Source organism: Arachis ipaensis, chromosome B9 (genome assembly GCF_059453495.1).
Source record: "Arachis ipaensis isolate K30076 ecotype BB chromosome B9, ASM5945349v1, whole genome shotgun sequence".
NCBI classification, from domain to species: domain Eukaryota; kingdom Viridiplantae; phylum Streptophyta; class Magnoliopsida; order Fabales; family Fabaceae; genus Arachis; species Arachis ipaensis.
In genome coordinates this window covers 124,568,709-124,592,593 of record NC_142444.1, presented here as the reverse complement: position 1 = coordinate 124,592,593, position 23,885 = coordinate 124,568,709, and the positions used below count along the sequence as shown (strand labels likewise).

Genomic DNA, 23,885 nt, shown 5'->3' with positions numbered 1-23,885 from the left:
GCTAATCCTTCCATAGAAGAGGATTAGGACTTGTGAATTGGGGTTGGTTCAGTTACTTGACTTTCCTTTATTCGGTAAGGGATAACTAAGTAGAAACAACAACCTATTACCATTACACTTGGGAAAATTCAACAAGGATAGAACTTCCAATTAATCTTCTCCCAGTCAAGGCTTTTTATTTCAAATATATAAAACCTCTTGTTAATTTTCATTACTTTTATTTATAATCATTTATTTTTCTGTTCTCCAACTCTAAAATTTCTCGAAAAACTCCCGACCAATAAATAGCACTCTTTTGTCAACTCGTTGGGAGACGACCTGGGATTTCTACTCCCAGTACTTTATTCTTAAATTGTGACAACCCTTTTTAAATTGATAAGCGGAATTTTCGTCGGTTAAGAACTGTACTTGTAACGCTGTTCTTATTATAAATTCTTAATCGGCAATTTTTCACCACATCAATGATCAAGACAAGAGAGCAAGAAACATAAATAAAACTACATTAAAATAAAAATTAAATGCTGAAATTAAAGAGAAAGTAAACTAAAAACTCTAATTCTAGAGAGAAGGGGGAGCTTCTCTCTCTAGAAAAACTAAATAAAAACATGTAAAAACCTAAACCTAAGTGCTCCCCCTTCATCCTTCTTCACTTTGACTTGAAATAGCTTCAGAAATGAGTTGGACTGGGTTTTGGAGGCCCAGAATTTGCCCCCAACGATTTGCAATTAATGAGCTAACGTGCCAGGACTTGTGCGTACGCACACTTAATCTTATGTCCACTATAGCAAATTGTATATCATTTTGAAGCTCCAGATGTTAGCTTTCCAATGCCACTGAAACTTTCTCATTTGGACCTCTGTAGCTCAAGTTATGATCAATTTAGTACATAGAGGTCAGGGTTGGCAGCTTTCCAAACCCTTCATTTCTTGAATTCTTCCACTTTGTATGCTTTTCTTCCTCACTTCTTCAATCCATACTTGCCTTATAAGTTTGAAATTACTCAACAAACACATCAAGATATCAAATGGGATTAAAGTGAATAAAATTTAGTAATTAAAAGGCCTAAAAAGTATGTTTTTACTTTCAAGCACAATTTAGGAAGAATTCAAGAAACTATGCTATTTCAATGGATAAATGCAAGAAACGTTGATGAAATCCACCTAAATAGAGCAAATATATATCATGAAATGTGGATTCATCAATCCTTCCCAAGTTTCATTACCTTTTCTAGTTCCCTAACAGCTCTCTCGTTCAACTCTGACCTTGCTTTTCTGATTTGCTGAGTTTTTGGGATACCCTTTTTCCTTTTTTTTTTCCTGATTTACTATACCATTACCTGATTCCAAGACAGCATTGTACCTATCACCGTTCATTGCTTCTACTTCAGCCTCCTCTTTTTAATATTGATCTCCCAGAATTATTATTTGTCCATCTCCTATTTGCTCTTGCTGATTTGCCCCTCTTTCTAAAGAATTTGCTGATACACTGGTCTAAGAGCTTCTTGCTCCTACTTGACTTGACTTTTCTTCTCTCTCTTGCTGTCTTTTTAGCTCTATTCTCTGATGCAGACTTCTTTTATGTGCCTCTCATTGCTTATCCATCTAGTTGTTCTATTCATACTTCTGCCTTTTAATGCTTGCCTTCCTTGCTTCATTATCAATCGATCTCAATCCAAGAGTAGTAAGTTCTGGTCCATATTTAGGGATATTTGGATTTACAATAGACATAGCTATTTCTTCAGTGTAAAATCTTTTATTATACCCAATTCTCCCACATTTGTAACAATAATCATGCAGTTTCTCATACTTGAATTTAGCCCATGAATGACTTCTTTCATTTTTTTTGAACTAAAACCCAGTTTTTAGTAGCAACTAAACATTAATTTCAACTCTGATACTCAAAAAATATCTTAGCATATTTCCTTAAACAAATGAATTTTACCACTTATCACTCTACTTAACATTGCTCCTATTTTTTTAGCATTGTTTGTATTAATTTTATCATAAGATAGCCCATGTATTTGAACTCAAATAGAAAGCTAATTATAGTTTACCTCATTAATGGATAGATTGAGACTCCACCATTAAAGACTCAATATATGGCCTTCTATTTTTCATGGTCATCTATCATACGCTTTTCTTGTTTCATCCTGACTTTTAAAGTTCAAAATGAAGGGGTTAGGTCCTGCACTAGTAATCACTGGCCCAACAACTTCTCCATGAAAACTCGACCAACTAGTTTTTTATTAGTGGCTCCTTCTTGATGTGTTGGAGACTCCTCAAGTTTAACAATGTTTTCTTCCATGCCACCAAGTGACATATCTTTCATGATTCTTGTATAAGTATTTTCTCTTGTAATGATCGTTAATTTTCACTTGTGATAAGCTAATAGGTGTAAACATGTTTATATAAATAAAGAGTTGAGTACAGAGGCTCTGCTTGTCGAAGAAGTTCAGCTCCACTTATGGAGAGTGTAAGGCTCCACTCTTTAGAGAAGTGAATAACTTCCAGTGTATTTTTTTTTTTTTTTGGTCAAGAATAACTTCCAGAGTATCAAATCCGAAGGATCTATTTTTTTTTGTCTTTAAAAAAAAAGGAAAGAAAAATGAGAGGGGCCCAATAGCCTAATACAATTTTGTCATAGTTTATTTTGGAAGTCATGGATAAAAACTCTTGTTGAATGTGGCCCAGGCCTGAACGAATCCCAGGGTTATTTCAAAGACAAAGCCCATCACTGCGATGAAACGCGCCTTTATAAAACTAACTACAAAGCGCAATACAAAACCCTAGCTTTCTCTGTTCTCACTCGCCTCCTCGCTCCGCCTCTCTCCAACACAAAAATGGTGAATCTCTCTCTCTCTCTCTCTCTCTCTCTCTCTCTCTCTCTCTCTCTCTCTCTCTCTCTGTGTGTGTGTATGATTGCAATCCTAACTAACACAAACACTGTTTACTATTGTCGCAGCCGTTCAAGAGGTTCATCGAGATCGGGAGGGTGGCCCTCATCAACTACGGCAAAGAACACGGCAGGCTCGTCGTCATCGTCGACGTTATCGACCAGAACAGAGTAAGCTAAAGTTCTAACCTTTTTCGCAATTCAACAAACCCCATTTCGCCCGTTTCCCCAAAACGCATCTGGGTAACGTCGTTTTGATGGCGCACGCAGGCTCTGGTTGATGCACCTGACATGGTTAGGTCACAAGTGAACTTCAAGAGACTGTCATTGACGGACCTCAAGGTTGACATAAAGAGGGTGCCGAAGAAGAAGGAACTGATTAAAGCCATGGAGGATGCTGATGTCAAGAACAAGTGGGAGAAGAGTTCCTGGGGAAGAAAGCTCATTGTTAGGAAGACTAGGGCTAACCTTAATGATTTTGATAGGTTCAAGCTCATGCTGGTCAAAATCAAGGTTTGAAATTTCATGATTCTATTTTTTTTAATTTAAATGATTTTAATATTTTTTTCACATGCCATGTTTTGGTGTTTTGTTAACTAGTTTGAAGTTTGTTAAGGAATGAAACTTATATTTAAGTTGTTATATTTATTCTAGTAATGTAGTTCATTAGTTTCCTAAGTCCATTAGAAGCTGAGGATACTTTGTTTAGATTAGTGTCCACATAATTAAGTGTATATATCTATAAAAAATGTGAAGAATTGTGGGAGAATTGTTATGATATGACCTCCTAAAAAATTTTCCTAGCTATTGTCCTAATTGCTCAACAAATGCTTGAAAATATTTAGTGCATTCCATATCCTGAAACATAAACAGGACTCTGTTTTGATTAGAGATTAGGAAGGTATTTAAGAGAATGGTTTAGGAAGATAAATCATTTTTATATTCTATCATCTTAATTAATGTGCATGTTGGCTAGTGTTCCTTATTGTTGTGATTGTTGTCCATGCTAACATTGAATTCTTTTGGGGGTAATTTTGCAGAAGGCTGCTGTTGTTAGGCAAGAGCTTGCAAAGTTGAAGAAGACCTCAGCTTAGGCGTTGTTTCTTATAGAAAAATGTTCAAATTTTGTTATGGATTACTTTCATTTACAGCTACTACACCTTTGATTGTTGTGAGCTTTTTATTTTTTGTTACAAGGTATCATTAATTAGACACATCGAGTTTTTACTATTCAGATTTTTAATCTTAGGGATTCATCATGTGAGGTGCTTTCTATTGTTGCTTCAATATTTCAGTGTTGATCTTTTCCAACCTTTTTATGTCAGATGTTAGTCGCTGGTTTAAAATTGTCTATTTTAAAATTAAAATTTGATAAACATGGAACTGATTTTGATGGTTTGGTTTATATGGTTTTTCTTTGAAAAGCAAGGTTTTGTTATAATGTCTTCTTCTATAAAAAATGACATGTTTTGTGTGTGTTTATCGCAAACTAACTATCCCACTTGTCAGTACCACCACCATCAACTTTCATATTAGCGAATACTTCTTGGCCTCTATTGTTCCCGTTGAACCTTCCAATGGCCACCACATCTACACTGTTAAGTTGTCATTCTTCTTGTTCTTCCCACTCAACTGTGGTGCTGAGGGTGTTGCTTCTTTACACCATTTCTAGTGTCACTTCTTTCCACCTTCCAAAAGTTATACTCTCAACTCTGCTTTTTTAGAGTTGTTTCGACTTGTTGATCACCATAAATAGAGTATCCTGTCAAGTACCGTCTTCTATCATTTCCATGGCTTCATTAACATTTTCTCCTTAACATTTAGGTAAATTTTATGGTGTTTATAATTTGGTATTTAATTTTTGTCTAATTTATTTTTTATGACAAATTTTAAATATTTAATAATTATTTATTTTTATATTTTAAAAATTAAATAATTTTTAATTTTTTTGTTAAGTTAGATAAACATTTTTAGATACCATAATAATTATTTAAAATTTATTTTCCAATTGTTTGTTATTACTAGTTCAACCTAATTTGTTCAATGATAATTAGAGTAATTTTTCACGTCCAAACAATCTTACATTTTAAGTTCATCCAAGTGATTTGAGTTATATGCTTTTCTCCCATTGTGCTGTTGCTTCTTCTTTTTCTTTACTCTGGATGTTGCGTCTTCTTATCTTTTTTTTTTTTAATTTAGTTACTCGTCACTAATAACACTTCTTCCTCTTCCTATTGGAATTTCATCTCCTTTTTTTTCATCTTTCTTCTCCATCATCATCATCATCATCATAATTATCATCGTTATCGTTATTGTCTTCGTCGAATATATATCGTCGTTATTGTTATCATCGAATTCGAATTTATATAATGGACAGTTTTCGGTTCATTTGGTATTATACAATGGTTTCATTTGGAGCTAATTTTCGGTTCGTTCGAGACACAAGTGTTTCTGAATTCGAATTTATATAATGGACTATTTTCGGTTCATTTGGTATTATACAATGGTTCGTTTTGATAATATTTTCAGTTCATTCGATTACCAAAGAGAATCAGAATCAATAAAGATGTTAGCAAAATATTGGTGGCGATAAAGATGATGAAAGAGGAAGAAGAAAAGGGAGGAGATCAAAGAAATTTAAATAAAAAAAAGTAGGAGGATAAGGAGATGGATGTGGTGGTATGGTGGTGGTAACTAGGGGTGGCAAGCTGTCCCACCCCGCCCTGCCTAATTGCGGGTTGGCGGCTAGCCCGCCAAAACTCTTTTTTTTTTTTTTACTATTAACTACTAAATAATATATATAATTTTACAACCATATTAATAAATTTATAATTTCTAAAAGCATAAAAAATTATATTTTTTTATATTCACGAACATTAAAGTCTTTGTAATTATAAATATCTAATAAACATAATTATAAACCAAGTTTTCATCCAAAACATAATTATAAATATTGTTTCCAAAACAATATTGTCTCCAAAACAAAATAAACATAATCCAAAACATAATTATAAATATTGTCTCCAAAGCAACATAAATATAATCCAAAACACTCAATTTTCATCTTCATACTCTTGTAAGTTAGGTTGGAGGAAGTTAGGTTTTGGTAAAAAAAAAATTGCAAAAATATCCCCTTGCCAAAAGCCCTGCCAAAGCCCGCCAAAACCCGTGGTTTAAGCGGTGCGGGTTAGGCAGGCTTTTGCTCTTTGGCGGTCCCAATTTTCCAGCCCGACCAGCCTTTTTTGGCAGGTTACGTGGGTCGGGCCGTCGAGTTTAGACCCGTTTGCCACCCCTAGTGGTAACAATGACAATAATGAAAAAAAAAAAAGAAGAAAAAGGAGAATGAGAAGAAGCAGGAAGAGGAGGAGAAAGACGAAGAAGAATATGAAGTCTCGCAACGTAAACTAAATGACTTGGGTGAACTTAGATGTAAAATTACTTGAATGTGTCGCAGGACTCTGATAATTAATTAGAACTTGTTGAATGAATTGACTAATGGTCTAACCAAACACATTTAGACCCACACGATCTCCACCCTAAAAGAGTGAAAGTTAATGAAACGGTCTTAAGCTTCTATTTTCAGCGGAAGATGATTTGGGACATCTTCATCGGGAGTATCTGCCATTATAAAATTAGAATTAGAACTTTATAAGTTGTTCATATCCTGCCCCAATATATAAAAATTAGGTCCAAGAAAACAGAAAGACCCACTAACAAAGTGGCCTTTCACGATAGGCCCGACCTCTTAAAGAGGTTTTAAGAGGTCGGACAAAGATATAAAAGTCTAGTTTTACTTGACTAAACAAGTAACTGCCTCCTTAAATCTCTCCCGAGATCTCTACCTCATCTAGAAGGTAGATCCCAACAAACTCCCAAAATAAAGGGATCGCTCATCTATCAGAAAAGATAGATCTACTCCAAGAAAGATGGTTATTAACTCTACTATAAGTACACTAGCACCCCCCAAGTATAACTCATGTTCTATATTACTAAAAACCTACTTATAACCCTTACTAACTTAAGCATCGGAGTCTCTTGCAAATACCATCCCCACCTCCTCACGAGGAACTCGAACAGGCGGCACCTCAACACCAAGGAGGTCAGACGTTGCCACTCAAAGGGACCTGGACCCCACGTTCAGGTCCAAATCAACGTTTCAGGTAACCTTCGAAACTGAAGTGATTTCCAAAAGAGTTGCAAGTTAGATTTGATTTACTACGATTTGAAGATTTGACATTTTTATCCATCTCTCCTTGTCGAAGGAAGTTTGTTTGTTGATGTTTTTATTTTTTATTTTTTGTTTTCACTATATTTGTTAGTCTGACAAATTAAAAACTAAACCACGCAAATTTAAGCTTCATTTGAAAATTTGGTACTAACCAATAAATTAATACATGTATCGGGTTGAACCTGACACTTGCTTTTTCTTTTCTCTCTTCACACTATCATCTTTTGCATGAGGGAGAACGGAAAATGCTGACACTTGTGAAGCCAAGTTGTTAAAAAAATTATATAAAGAATTTGTTGACAATGAATAAATATAAGATAGTGAATTGAGACAATTTTGTAAATATTTTAGAGAGCTTCGTTGGATGGAAGAAGTCAAAAAAAAAAAAAAATCCATCAGATACTTCTTTAGCAAACTATCCCTCTTTTTCCTTTGTTCGTCGACGTTTGGTAGCCCTTGTTGCTGGCCGACACTAATCGACTGTTGTCAGCCCGATCAACCCCCCCCCCTCCTCAACAATTGCCAACAATCGTGGCCACCACCGAATGACATCAGGTAGCCCCAGCCAACATCTTGTGGTTCCGACTGACTGACTGCCAGCCCACATCCAATAGCCCCATCTCGACTGACCGTTGACCGACATCAATTGACTGTGGTTATTGGTTACGACGAAAGATTATATGGTAAAGAAAAATATAAAATCAAATAACTATATTGAGTTTTAGGATTTAGCTAAAATGAAGAATCGACGTTAAAGTTATTAATTAAAAATTTTATTATAAAAGAATTATATAAAATTTAATTTTTAATGTAATTATTTTATATTTATTAAAACAAAATATTTATAATTTTTTATTAATAATAATTTTAATTTATACTCTTAAGAAATATGTTAACTAAATCCTAAATTTTAACTAAAATCAATTCCTATTTCAACATAATTGATTCTAAAGACAATAATTCATTTGCCTTTTCGTTCTAGACACACTTTAACTTCAATGATCGTATTACTATGATTTTTGTGGTAGAGTTTATTGGTTACTTTTATTTTCAAGAAGCTATTTTTTAAATTATAAAATTATATTGAAGTATTTTATATATATTAAGAAATCTTACCTGTTAAAAAAGTCTTTCATCAGGATACTATTCTTTTATTTTTTAAAAAAAAAAAAGCGCCAAATTGAATTAGAAATTTATACATTATAAATTGGGCAAAAAACCATAATGAGCCAAAGCAAGAATCGTGTAACCAAAATGCGCCAAATCCAATTTCGTTTCAGCAATGAGCCAAAGTGTATTTTAATATAATTCGAACCAAGCTGGTTCGAATTTCTCTCCTTCATAATTCGAACCATCCTGGTTCGATTTAGTGTTGTAGGTATTTGAATAATTCGAACCAATAAGGTTCGAACTCCTCCCATACATAATTCGAACCACCCTGGTTCGAACTTCTCTCATACATAATTCGAACCAGGTTGGTTCGAATTATGCTTTGAAATCGATTCCATGTAATTCGAACCGGGCCGGTTCGAATTACTCCTAATGCACTCCTTCATAATTCGAACCAGGCTGGTTCGAATTAGGTGTGATTCGAGTATATAAGGAGTTCGAATCACCCTCATTCGAACCATTATCCCTTCACCCCTACCCCACAAAATCTCAGAGAAAACGACCCAGATTCTCTCCGAGGAAGACCTGAACGGACTACTCTACTGATGGGGGACGATCCGGCACAGTTATATCGGTTGGACGGAGTCGCTCATATAGCCGGGGTCATCAACGACGAGGTTAGTACGGAAATATTTTTGATTCAAGCGTTAGTTGTGCTTTAGTGGTTTTGTATCCTGGTTAGACGGTACTTTATGTTAGTGGTTTATGTAGGTGGTTTAGGTGAGGGGATTATATAGGTGGTTTATGATAGTGGTTTAAGCTAGTGGTATTAGTTAGTGGTTTATGTTAGTGGTTTAGGGTGGTGGTTTAGGGTAGTGGTTTTTGTTAGTGGTTTAAGTCAGTGGTTTTTGGTAGTGGTTTATGTTGGTGGTTTATGTTAGCGGTTTTTGTTAGCGGTTTTTGCAAGCGGTTTTTATATGTGGTTTAGGGTAGTTGTTTAATGCTAGGTGGTTTAAGTAAGCCGGTTTATTGAATTTCTTTCTTGTTAATGGCTCTCGTTAATTGTGGTATATGCTAGCGGTTTAGTTGTGTGGTTTAGGGTTTGTTTTCCATTTAGTTATCTTTCATGTGATGTTATGCTGTTTAATTTAGCGAAATGATTAATGTAAACCGGATTATGGAAACCGTTTTATGTAAACCCGTTTATGTAAATCGGTTTACTTTAAACCGGTTTATGTGAACCGGTTAACTGTAAACCGGTTTATGTGAACCGGTTTACTGTAAAACCTGTGTAGTTATATATCTCAGTATGCGTTTCTTTTCATGCGCAGCCCGAGCGATGCATTAGGAGCATGAGGCGGCAGCAGGGCATGCGTCTTGATGATAGATACGTTCCATACTTGCAGATGGCAGGGCTATACCATCTTGCAAGGCTGAACGACCGGTGGTTCCGGCTAGACGAGGCGCTCGTCAGTGCATTCGTGGAGAGATGGCGTCCCGAGACGCACACATTTCATATGCCGTTCGGAGAGTGCACGATCACACTCCAGGACGTGGCATACCAGCTGGGTTTGCCAGTCGATGGCCGTTACGTGAGCGGCTGCCTGTCAGAGTTTCATATATACATCGATGGCGGCCGTCCACCCTGGGTCTGGTTCCAGGAGTTGCTAGGAGTTATACCTCCTCCCAGTCAGGTTCAGAAGTATGCAGTGAACTGCACCTGGTTTCAGGAGACCTTTGGTCAGTGCCCTGAGGATGCAGATGATGAGACTGTTCGCCGATATGTCCGGGCGTACATCATGATGTTGCTGGGCACGCAGCTGTTTGCGGACAAGTCTGGCAACCGGATTCACATTAGATGGCTTCCATATGTAGCGAGGCTGGAGGAGCTGGGTACGTACAGCTGGGGTTCGGCAGCACTGGCCTGGTTGTACCGGTGCATGTGCAGGGTGGCAAACAGACATGTTGTGAAGTTAGCGGGCCCGCTCCAGCTACTGCAGTCTTGGATCTTTTGGCGGTTTCCTCAGTTTAGGCCTACAGGATATGAGGCCTTCAGCTGGCCTTTGGCGTCGAGGTACTATACTGGGCCTATTCTTTTTCAATATGACTTACAGAATTGCGTGTATGTTAATACTCTGTTGCATAATGTAAACACATATATCAGTATATGTAACTCATATGTATGGTGCAGATGGGCAGGTTACAACCCTTCCGGTAGCAAGAAGGGTCCGAGAGTGCGGGCATGGAGGCTTAGGATAGACCGGTTACAGTCCAGGGAGGTTAGTATGCTAATTAATAACTGATGCTCTTTTAGTTAAATATTTTACACTTGGCTCGTACAGTTGCCCTGATAATTGTGGGTTTGTTCTGCAGTTTATATGGATGCCGTACAGTAGCCCCGATGTACTTCAGGTGTTGCACCCGGAGGTTTTGGAGCCTCGGCACATGGCGGTGTGGCGCTCTGTGACCGCGCTGATCTACTTTGCTGTCATAGAGTGGCATCAGATAGATCGTGTTCTTCCTCAGTTTGGAGGGGTACAGGCCCCTCCGCGTCCCGCCTTGAACATCGACTTTCTGATGTCCAAGGACGGGAGAGGCGGTGATCGATGGTTCCCCTCTTCCATGCCGAAGTGGCATGCATACTGGGACGCTCGTCAGGACAGTGTATTGAGGTTCGATGTTGTTGCCGACCCTGGACCGTCTCATCAGTTCCTTCAGTGGTGGAGTCAGCATGGGAAGAGGTTCCTGGCACCGGACACTCAGCTGGGGGATCCGAGATCAGTTCCTATACCAGTTGAGGCCTCACAGCGGGGTCCGGGGCGTGTGCCTGACATGGATCGGCCGGATGACGTGCCTGACAGGCGCAGGGTTGAGAGGAGGATGGGTGTAGGGACACGGAGGAGCCAGCGTCAGTGGAGGTGGCCGGATCAGACGGCGAGGAGTGGTTCTGACCATGGGGACGACGATGACGACCAGCCTGGCCACGTTGGAGGATGCACACACGATGGAGGTACTAGTACACACGATGGCGGTCATGGAGGTGAGTGGTATGGCACAGGGCTCGGTGACGGGGCTGACACTGGTGACGCTGGACCTGGACCTGGAGCGGGCCCGCTTGGAGATTACTTCGTTGGTGTGCCAGCGGATGATCAGGCTGAGCAGGGTGGTACACCTTGGCGCATATCAGGATCACAGTGGGCAGACTTTGTTGGGTCAGACTCGTTTGTTGGAGACTTCGGGAGTCCACGCTTCCTAGATGAGATCACCGCCATCATGCAGGGTGAGGTGACCCCCCGCAGAGCTGGCCAGACCTCAGGGATCCAGGCCCCCTTAGATGTTGATCTGAACGAGCCTCCATCCTCATCCGCTGGTCAGCAGTTTCGTCTTGGAGGTACCCCTACATCCGCCTTCACCGCTGCATCAGATTCTATCGCAGCATCGTCTGCAGCACCGTTGCGTGTTGCGCCACCAGTACAGCCTACTCCGCAGGAGGAGGATGACGAGATAGAGGATGAGGAGCCGCTTGTCCGTCGAGGTCAGAGGGCACGGATAGCACGTCGCTGTGGTACTGGTTCGCACCTGTTTAGATGAGTCACATTTCATGTATTTGTTTTCCTCTATTCCAGTCATGTATGATAGTTAGGTGTAGTTCTCTTGTTATGTAGTGCTCTGTTTATGTCTGTTTATGTATTAAATGAAACATGATAAGGTATAATGATTTCGTTTAGTTATTAAAATGAGGATCAACGAGTCCTGTAGCATAAGTTGTAATGGAATACAACATATTCATTACTACTCACAAATACCAAAGTTCAATGCATTAATCTCAACAAGTTACATACGTGGTCAAGCAATGCATCTAACAAGACAACTTAAATGTAAATAACACTAACAATAACATCATGGAAACTAATTTCGCCCTGTCTGAGACGATCCTACTACCTGTGGGCATCTACGTCTAGTGTGTCCGGGTTGGCGACAAAGGCCACACCGTTTTGGCCTGTTTGGATCTGCCTCATCCATATTCGTCCGTATCCTTGTGGATCTAGGCCTCCCCTCTCTCGCACGCCTTCTTTTTGGGTCCGGAATCACCGTGGGCCCATCGTAGGGTGGCCAGTAGCCCTCCGGGATTGGTGGTGTGAATCCCATCCGATAGACATTGAACACCGAGCTAATCTGATAGACGCTGTGAACATAGGAGCTCCAACTCACACGTGCGTAGGCACAACATGCAAGTGCGTGCTGACACGGGAAATGAAGCGCCTGAAAGTACCCACAGTCACATGTCCGGGAGGCAAGCGATACTCGGTAAGAACCCAAGGAGAAAGTACCAGTCGGAGTGGTCTCCGCTACGGTGAACTCGGAGTTATCCCGGTCATACAACGTCACAGTGAAGCACCTGGCCGTCTTCAAGTTGGCCTCGATACACTTCACCAAATGCTGACTGAACTGCTGTCCGGTGCCCATCTGGGCCTCAGCCTCTCGCCCCTTGCGAACAAAGAGTTCGGCCACCCTGCCATATGTTGCCTTCACCAGGGATGCTACAGGAAGATTTCTTACACCCTTGAGGATTGAGTTCACACACTCGGAGATATTCGTCGTCATGTGACCGAATCTCCTCCCTTCATCGCGATGCTGCGTCCACAAGGAGTAATCAATACGGTTCGCCCAATCACACATCGCCGGGTCTTCAGACCGCAGTATATCAAACCAGTAATCAAACTCAACCTCAGTCTTCGCGTACGCTGCATTCACGAGAAGCCTCCTAGCGTCTTTGCCCTTGAAGGTAAGGGCGAAATTAGCAGCTACGTGTCGTATGCAGAATGCACGGTACGCAGATGGTGGTAACCAACCTCCGTCCGGGGCCTCAAGCGCAGATTTGATGCCGTTGTGCCTATCCGATATAACCAGCAGACCGGGCTGCGGGGTCACGTGCTGCCGAAGGTGCGAGAGAAAGAAGGTCCACGACTCCGCATTCTCACCCTCTACTAGTGCGAATGCGACAGGTAGAATGTTGGAGTTCCCGTCCTGTGCAATCGCAATGAGCAACGTTCCCCCATACTTACCATATAGATGTGTCCCGTCAATGCTGACTAGCGGCTTGCAATGCCGGAATGCCTCGATGCACGGAGGGAAAGTCCAGAAAAGTCTGTGGAAATAAGCTTGAGAGTCGTCGACCTGTCCTCCAACTATAACCGGGCTCGTCCTGAGGACCGCAACAGTACCAGGCATCGTCAGCTGGACACCCAACACCCACCTAGGTATCTCGCTGTATGACTCATCCCAGTCACCGTAGATGAGGCCAACGGCCTTCTGCTTCGCCATCCAAACCCTCCTGTAAGTCGGCCTAAAACCAAAATGCGCTGCCGTGGCGTTCAGGAGCACCTTGATGCTAACCGATGCGTCAGCCCTAACCATTGGCATAATGAACGCCGAAATCACAGAATGATCCAAACTTCTGTGATCACTTGATATGGATGTGGCTAGGCAAGTGTGAGGGCCATTGTACCGTTTGACCTCCCAAAGGCCCTTGCGCTTCCGGAGACTTAGCCGAATCAACCATGTGCAACCATTCCCGAACTCGGAACACTTACCCACATACCGGCGGTGATCGGACTCCACCACCTTGTACTGTACCCCTCGCCGGATGCTGTAAGTCTTCACACTTAACAGGGCCTCATCTTTATCCTGGAATTGCTGACCAACTTGGAACTCTGTGAGACCAGCATTCCCTTCCGCATCTCTAGCTCCGAATCCAACAGGGTGCCCTAGCGCACCCTCATGCGTCATGGCGTCCAGGTCCAGCGAAGAAAAATATGGTGGATACTGCTGTGTGCCAGAGCTAGAACCACCGCCAGCCAATGCAGGCCCAGCCGCTACAAGCTCGTCCCCGCTATCTTCCTCAATCGTTTCGGGCTCAACGTCGTCCTCATCAGGATCACCCAATTCTCCGTCTCCGACGCCAACCGGTGGAACGCCGTGTAAAGCGTTTGGCAGAACATCAAAGGATCCTACCTCGTCGCGGACGCCGTCATTCAAATCAACAGCAAATGACGGAGAGGCGACAAGTTGGGCCGCTGGCTCGTAAACTGGGACGGAGGAAGAAGCCACAGCAGCCATCGAACTGGAGCCAGCTGCATTGGCTACATTGGCGGTATTCCGGTTCGAACCGCCTGAGCTGGATACCACATCAACCAGCTTTGCCAGCAACTCTGGTGTGCGGACCTCCGGAAACTGCCTCCGACAAAGAAACATGACTTGGAGGTCCTCATCACTACCAATCGTGAGACAATCATACTTCACCGTATCGTGCAGGATCGTGACTGGAATGCGATAGAAAAACTTCTTAATCCGCTTCGCACCTTCCAGGCCAAGTTTCATCAGCACAGCTCTAACCAGGTCATCATAGCTTGTCGTTCGATTCACCACAATATAGAGAGGATTCTTATCTGTGAACTTCACTCCGGACCGAGTTTTCCTCTTGATGGACCCTCTGTGGTGTACCAAAACAGCAAAACTCTCCTCTTCACTAGCCATCTTAAGTCCTCTAATGAGAGCAAATCACGTTTACAGCGTTTATATAGAGCTCTGACTCCTACTAATTCGAACTAACCTGGTTCGAACCATGATACATGTAATTCGAACCAGGCTGGTTCGAATTATAACAATCAGCCACTCTTTGGTTCGAACCAGGTACATGTAATTCGAACCAGCCTGGTTCGAATTACTTCAGTCGACCTCTCTTCCCATAATTCGAACCAGCCTGGTTCGATTTATTACACTTGACTAATCTCCACATAATTCGAACTCAACCGGTTCGAATTACATGCTCTCCTGGTTCGAACCTGACCGGTTCGAATTATTCACATTTTTTTAGTGGTAGTTCGAACCAATGTGGTTCGAATTACTTGCTAATAGAGTTCGAACCTTGTTGGTTCGATTTATATAAAAATGCCTCTTGGCTTATTGCTGAAACAAATTTCTGTTTGGCGTATTTTGGTTAAACTTTTCTGCATGTGGCTTAATATGGTTTTTTGCCCTTATAAATTATATCTATAAAATTTCAGGTCAATCTAAAATCATTTGATATACTTTTTTATAAATAAAAATTAACTGTCCATACAAATTAATATAAAGTTGTTAGATTATAGCATTATTAATATTCAAATTTTATAACATTTGGTACAAATAATTTTTATGATATGTATTTGCAGTTTTTTGTCTTTTTTATAAAAAGATATAAAAAAATATAATTTTACTTAAAATAACACTAATAATTTGATCTTTAACTTAATTTATTTTAATGTACTTTGACTTGTCTCAATAAGATACTTTAGTGGCCACTATAATTTTTTTAGCAAGACCCAAAATCAGTTTTTAAGAAAATTTTAGTTGAAAATTTTAGTCCTTAATAAATTTTAATCATCAAATCAATTTTAAAAATTTTTATTTTATTAGACAAATCAGTCGTGAAATTAAATTGTTTGTCTATATGAAAGAATTGATATGAGCGTTTTAAATTAAGAATTATTATGTCTTTATTAAATAACAACAGAGATTAATTTGTCTAATTTTTTACTAAAATTTGATATAAAGATTGATATTGTGAAGTGTATAAGTGTAATTGATGAGTTAAAGAGGTAAAGAAGTCGTAGTTGGTTAGGTGTTAGTTCAAGAAACTGTTTTCTATTTCTTAGTAGGTGTTCTCTAATTATATATAGTATGTGTTCAGTATTTAGAAGGGTATATTTCTTTTGTACTCAGTTGTAATATTACTATTGCTATTAGTCTTGTTTTTCAGTTTCGAATACTCTTCTCTGCTCTTCTTCTTGCTTCTGGCTTCTTGCTGAAGAAGCAACTGGTTCAAAGTCTCTTCATGGTATCAAGAGCTTTTGGTTGAAGATTCATGGTAGACCAACCTGAAGATTTAGCCATTTCCCCCACCAATACACTTCTGAATCAACCCATGACTGCTATCCCTACTCATCTTTTGAATCAACGACCCTTGAATCCTATTAGACAAAAGTTGAGTGAGAATAATCACAAAATTTGGCAGCAAGCCAGCAACAAGCTTTGTTTGCAATAAGAGGCCAACATCTTAAAGATCACCTTCTTCCTAATCGAGTTCCTTCTCAATTTGATACAGTCGAACAACAATAACAACAAGAAAAAGAAAGTGAAAAATACTAGCAGTGGTACACAGACAATTGTAACCTGTCAAATTGGTTACTTGTATTTATTGATTCTGCTTTCAAGAACAAGATGGTTGGATGTAAGTTCAGTTTTGAAATTTATAGAAAAATAGAGGAATATTTTTCTAAATCTACTAGATATAAAATCAAGCAACTTCAAGCCCAACTCAAAATCATCAAGAAGCAAGGTATGAATGCTTCATTATATCTCAAAAATTAGAGCTATTGTTAATTCTTTAGCAGTTTTAGAAGAGCCTCTTAGAATAGAAGAACATAAAAAGGTAATCTTAGAGGGTTTATATGAAGATTACTAAATGCTACTCACTACAATCAATGCAAAGCCAGAGACATATATCCTTACTAAAGTTGAAATTGTCGTTCTTACACATTCTGATATGATTGAAAATTTCAGAAAACCAGAAAATCTTGTAGTGCAAGAAAATCTTGTACAATGTTCTTTCCCAACCATTCCTAATCAAATTAGAGAAAATTGTGAAAGAAGAGGAAGAGGAGGATCAGGAAGGTTTGTAACCGCTTTGGACACATTGCATGACATTGCTTTCATCGCTTCAATCAAGAACAACCTCCACCTTCTCAAAATCAAAATAATCAAACCAGCTCCTCCAATTCTATTTAGAATTTCTCCGTTGCTTCTTCACAATCTGGTTTTACATTCAATACTCCACTATCACCTGCATCTACTTTTCACAATTCAACTACACACTTGGTTGTTTTTTCAACTATTTCAGATCGAAATTGGTACCCTGACATAGGTGCATCTCAACACATTATTACAAATCCATCCAACATAATCACATCATTAGAATACCTTGGAATAGATTAGGTTCAGTTGGGTAATGGATTAGCTATTCTTCTTACTAAAATTGGTAGTTCTTTTCTTTATGCAATTGAATCTAAAAGATTATTCTATTTACAAAAATTGATACATTCACCAAATATGACTAAGAATTTAATAGGTGTTTCAAATTTTGTTGGTAATAACTATTTGTATTTTGAATTTCATGCTTTCTACTGTGCTGTGAAATGCCAGTTCACTCAGAGATTGCTTCTTCAAGGATTTAGAAAGGATGGCCTTTATCAGTTTGTTAATGTTGCTGTACTAAAGAATTCTAAATCTGTTTTTCAAGTTCTTTATACTTCTACTATTTCTTTTGATGTGTGGAATAAGAGACTTGGTCACTCTGCCATAAAAAAATTATAAAACTCATTCTAAATAAATGTAACATTAATGTTCATCATAATACAACAACAACAACAAAGCGTTGTCTCACTAGGTGGGTTCGCCTACATGAATCAAACGACGTCATTGTGCTCTATCATGTATCATGTCTACAGAGAGACCGTTTACATATAGATCTCGTTTGACCATCTCATGGATAGTCTTCTTAGGTCTTCCTCTGCCTTTCACCCCTTGTCAATCTTCCATCTCATCCACCCTTCTGACTGGGTGTTCTGTCGGTCTTCTTCTCACATGTCCAAACCACCTGAGACGCGATTCAGCCATTTTTTCCACAATGGGTGCTACTCCAACTCTCTCCCTTATATATTCATTCCTTATTTTATCCAATCACGTATGACCACTCATCCATCTCAACATCTTCATCTCTGCCACACTCAGCTTATGTCCGTGCTCCCCTTTGGCCGCCCAACACTCTGTATCATAAAGCATAGCCGGTCTTATAGCAGTGCGATAGAATTTACCTTTAAGTTTTAAAGGCACTTTTTTGTCGCATATAAAACCAGATGCACTCCGCCATTTTGACCAACCTATTTGGATCCTATTATTTACATCATGTTCAATCTCTCCATTATCCTGTATGATGCACCCAAGATACTTAAAACTTTTAACTTTTGGTAGGATGTTTTCTCCAATATTTACCTCTATATTAGGGTTTTCCCTTCTCAGACTGAACTTACATTCCATATATTCCGTCTTGCTACGGCTTATGCGCAGAACATACACTTCTAGAGCTTCTCTCCATAAGTCCAACTTCTTATTTAGGTCTTCTCTTGACTCCCCCATAAGGACGATATCATCGGCAAAAAGCATGTACCATGGCACAGGCTCTTGAATGTGCTCTGTGGGTACTTCCAAGACTAATGTGAAAAGATATGGACTTAAGGATGATCCCTGGTGTAATCCTATACCAATAGGAAATTCCTCTGTTACACCACTTTGAGTCTTCACACTAGTTGTGACCCCATCATACATGTCTTTAATTGCCCGAATATATGTGATCCTTACTCTCATCTTTTCAAGAACCTTCCATAAGACCTCCCTTGGCACCCTATCGTATGCTTTTTCCAAATCAATAAACACAATATGTAGATCCCTTTTATTACTATGATACATTTTCATCATCCTTTTTAACAGGTATATCGCTTCGGTGGTGGATCTGCCTGGCATAAATCTAAATTGGTTCTCTGTTACTTGTGTCTCTTTTCTCAACCTCCGTTCTATCACCCTTTCTCATAACTTCATGGTATGGCTCATAAGCTTGATCCATCTATAGTTTCCACAACTTTGTATATCCCCCTTATTCTTGTAAATAGATACCAAGGTATTTTTTCTCTACTCATCAGGCATCTTCTTTGACCTTAAAATCTCATTAAAAAACTTGGTTAACCAGTTGATGCCTTTTTCTCTAAGGCCCTTCCAAACCTTAATCGGGATATTATCAGGTCCTACTGCCCTACCATTTTTCATCTGCTTTAGAGCGTCTTCTGTAACAGCTCAGACCACCCGCTAGCACGATATTGTCCGCTTTGGCACACAAGGCCTCACGGTTTTGCCTTTGACGATAGGGATGATGGCCAAAGCCCCCCACACTCATTCGTCAAAACGCGTCATGCTAGGGAGAGGTATCCACACCCTTATAAGGCATGCTTCGTTCCCCTCTCCAACCGATGTGGGCCTTACAATCCACCCCCCTAAGGGAGTCCAGCGCCCTCGCTGGCACATCGATCCGGGTTCTGGCTCTGATACCATAATGTAACACCCTAACTACCAAAGTTCACACTTCCGGCTGCGCGACTCTGATAGCTCGGACATTACGATGACACTTATACTACTTAATACTAAAATATGAGCCTGTTTAAAACTTTAAACCACAATACCGCTCCCAAAAATACTTTCATTCAATAACGTACCTCCATAAATACCATTCAACTTACAACAACTCATAAAGAGTACATCCATATATATACATAAATATATATAAATAATATTACAAACATAATCCAATACAATTCCTATCCCTCTTACAGATTATATCAAGATAAAGGCGAGGGTGCAGTAAATCATAACTAAAACAATACAGAGCATCACAACAACAATTAAATAAGCTCTTCGTAACTTCTGCGCCCATATCCTGAAAGGGGAAAAATGTAGGGGGGTGAGAACATCATCCTCGAAAGGGTTCTCAGTAGAGGGTTTTTGGGAATTACTGTAATAGGATATTGGAAGATAAACCGTACCAGTGATTAATAACCGTCTCATGCCTCTTTTCAAAAACATCGGTTTACAATAAAAGTAAAGTCGGAAATCTTTTCTAAAAGAGGAACCATTCAATTCTCAAAAACACCAAAAGCCTTTCAAAAAGGTTTATCTATGCTGAACCAAAATAGCCTTTCATATTTTTTCCAAATCAGAAACACAAAACCGAAACCAACCATCGGTCCATCTCAATCCAACCACGGCCCTAGGCCCAAACAATCCAACTATCAACCAAATCACCACAATCCAACAGAGTCCCAATTGCAAACACAGATAGAAAGTTCAAATACAAACAAACAGTTACAGCAAGTAGAACAATTAGCAGTTAATCACAAAGGCAAACCAAGTACAATATGCACACCCAAACAATGTCACATAGATGCATATGATGCATGCCTATCCCTAGTGGCTGATGATATCATCTGTCGGTTATATAGCCAACCCGACACGTCCTGGTAGCTAACCATGGACAGAAACACCCATCGCGGAGCAAGTAGGTTTGAGCTACAACCCCATTGCTACTACCCGCTCAACCCAGAGCCAGTGGAATAACTACTACTGCGGCTACTACCCAGGCGGGTGTTTAACAGCTCAACCTGGAGCGAGTGGAATCACCACTACTACCGCTACTACCCAGGCGTCACAGTCTCTGACCTGGAGCAAGTGGGACGAACCACAACCCTTGCTACTACCCAGGTATCTCAAACATATATTTATTCAATTCCAGCCATGGATCAACATCCATCTCAGCCATCCGACTTAAATTCAAAATTCATAGTCAGCCATACGGCCCATAACTCATTCGGCATCCAGCCATAAATCAATATCATACACAGTCATTCCGGCTCACGGTTCAATCCAAAACCAGCCAATATTCATAATCATACACAGCCATTCCGGCCCATAACAAAACAGCACTTCCACCGTTCAACATCATTAAATTCATAAAATCGGAATTTAAGCCATAAATTACTTTTCTCAAGCCGTTTCACTCTGAAATCAAATTTCAACTCTTTTCAGCCTTGGCTTTAAATATCTCATTTTCTCAAATCATCTCAGACTCATAAGCCAAATTTACTCAAAGTGAGTCTCCCTTTGAAAACAAAGCCACTCTCGGCATTCTCTTTCCAAAACTTCCAAAACCATGGCAAGTTAAGGATTTATTTCAAAGTATTCAAAATCACTCATCCAACAATGGGATTTTATAACAAAAGCTTCTCGGCAGAGTCCCAAGTCTTTAGGGAAGGTCAACCTATATCAATTCCTTAAAATTCATTGAAACTCTTAAAATCATAGATTCTCGGTTCAAGTAAATAAAACTAAATTTACTATAAAACCGGCCATACAAAATCACAAGTTTCAACCCGGTCCAAAAATCAACTCATTTGAAAAGAAACCGGTTCATTTGAATCAAACCACTTTCAGGTTTCTTTTTGGAACCCATTTTTCTAACTCTTCCAAAATGCCTCAAACTTAATTACTCAATCAAAAGTCTAGATTCCTTTGAAATCACTAAAAGACCCTTTTTATATTGAAATCAATATTAGAGCATCATTCTTTCCTTCAGTGATTCAAACGGTAAAAATAGCTCATTTCTAAATGGGCCAAACTCAACGCATAAAGTCCATTAAATAAATTAAGCTTGAAAACATAAATATTCTCTTAATAAATCAAATAATACAATTTCTCAAATCCAATCCTTTTTAAATAACTTTTTAAACAAGACTAGGATTTTGTAGAAATTTCGACAGCACCTCCCCTAAAACTTGGACTTTTGCCACCCGGTTCGGGTCCCAACTAAACCGTTTCTCATTCCTTTTCAACAGCTCAAAACCAGAAATCAATTCAAGGCAAGCTAAATCCAACAGTCGCCTCAGTGGCATATCTCAAGAAAACCATTTCAAAATCAACTCAATATCAACCGATTTAACTCATTTCCAAAGCTTTAAAGAATTGGTTCAGCACTAAATCATTTGTCCAAAACCAAGTCAATTAAAGTAAACCAGGGTGAATTCAAGAGTACATTCTATTTTTCACATTCCCAAGAAAATTAACTCAAATCAATCCTCAACGGATTAAACTCGATTTCAAAGCTTTAAAGAATCAACTTCAAAACATTACATTTCACAAGCCGCACAACAATTCAGCCAAATCAACATCCATAATCATTCGAGTCAATCAAATAATACATAAGGCAGATACAATCACCAAATACACAATATCTCACATAAGTATCCATATGTAATAATTCCAATACATAAAACACAGTTTTTGGAAAGCGCCCCTACCTCAAATGCAATCTAACTACGCGACACAACTCTTTCTCTTTCGGTTCGCATTCCGCGGCAGCTGCATACACAGTTCCATTTACTTTCACAACAACAGGAACGGCTCTTATTTCAACCATGCGATTACCAAAACTCGACCCTAGCACGTCAATATCACAGAATTCTCACTAATCCACAGCAAAAATAATAGCGGTAACGATATCAAGATTAGAATACCTACTGCAGCTATAGGAAACAGAACGATGGAGTAACACATAACAGAATCAGGGACCTGTGCACCGTCCTAGCTGCAGTAACACCATTCTGTTTGGTAAGGCAGCAGGGTTACCAACAAAATCAGAATAGCGGAGAAAACATAGAAATGGAACAGATTCAAGAAAGGAGAGAGCAGTTACCGGCAAATCTGGCTCGGTTCCGACAATGGCGTACAGCCGAGCAACTTACAACAATCAGAACCCATGAAGCCAGAGGCTTCATCTGCGGTCTCCGGCGGCCGGCACAGTGGCCTGAAGCTCCGGCGACACCACAGCAACATACGGAAAGCCCAGCAGCTCCGGTGATGGATCTTCGGCGACGGTGGAGGAAAGGGGGCAACCCTCCACAGCGGCGAGCCCAGCCTCGTGGTGGCGACGGCAACCCCGCGGCAGCTCCTTTTTCGCACATTCTCTCTCTCTCTCTCTGTGCGTATGGCCAGCAGTGGCGGTAGGGACAGGTTCGACGGCGGAAATCCGATAAAGCCGGCGGCGCTGTGCTTCCTCCTCGCTTGCGAGCTCGACGGCGGCGATGCGGCATGGGCGCGGTGGCGATGAAGGTGCGACGGTGGCGCGCAAGGTAGCGCCCCTCTCTCTTCACCGCGAGCTCCCTCTTTGCACGACGCCTCCCTCTTGGTCTCTCACTCCCCTCTGGTGGCGACATGAACGGCGGCAGCAGGGAGGGTTCGACGAACCCGAGCAGCGTGGTGGCAGCGAGCTAGGCGGCTCCTTCCTCCCTTGCGCGCGCGCGTCCTCCCTTCTCCACTGGCGGCACGGCCCTCTCCCTTACTGGTCTGTTTCTTCCTTCTTCGTGGGTGTTGGGGAAGGCAATGTGTGCCATGTGATGAGAGGTGCGGCTGGGGGTGCATGAGGGGGAGGAACGGCGATGAGCTAGGAAATGGGGAGCGTGGCGGTGATTCGATTTGAGAAAGGGGAGAAGGGTGTTGCTGTTGGATTCAAGAGAAGCCGTGCATTGATTTGGTGAAAGGGAAGAGGAACCCAGCGGCTGATGGAGTTAGGTTAGGGAAGGGTTTCATTTTTCAAAAATTAGGGTTAAGGGCATTTTAGTAATTTCACTTAAAATAGGGATAATATAGTAATTGAAATTCAATTTAAATCCAACACTATTTGTATATAGAAAAATACTATTTACTCATCACTTTTACAAATTATTTTCAACAAAATGCCCAAATCAAATAATTAGAAATAATATACTTAATTTCTTCATTTTTCCAAAATAGCAATATCAATATATTAAAATATTGATTATTTAGTCCATATCATATAAAATCCTTATTATTTCATAACTATCAACTTTATAATTTAAATTTAGAAAATAACCCAATAATTATAAAATTGGATAATAATCATAACTCGTCTCAAATCCAATAAATTAAAAATTGCCTT

The 23,885-nt window shown here is 40.0% G+C and overlaps 1 protein-coding gene across 1 annotated transcript; it reads left to right on the top strand.

Moving 5' to 3' along the window:
• Window positions 1-2,754: 2,754 nt before the first annotated feature.
• On the top strand, window positions 2,755-4,179 carry LOC107619270 (large ribosomal subunit protein eL14). The gene is made up of 4 exons (XM_016321528.3): window positions 2,755-2,842; window positions 2,962-3,063; window positions 3,163-3,405; window positions 3,933-4,179. The coding sequence occupies exons 1-4, from the start codon at window positions 2,840-2,842 to the stop codon at window positions 3,984-3,986; spliced, it is 402 nt and encodes a 133-aa protein (XP_016177014.1). The 5' UTR covers window positions 2,755-2,839; the 3' UTR covers window positions 3,987-4,179.
• Window positions 4,180-23,885: the final 19,706 nt, after the last annotated feature.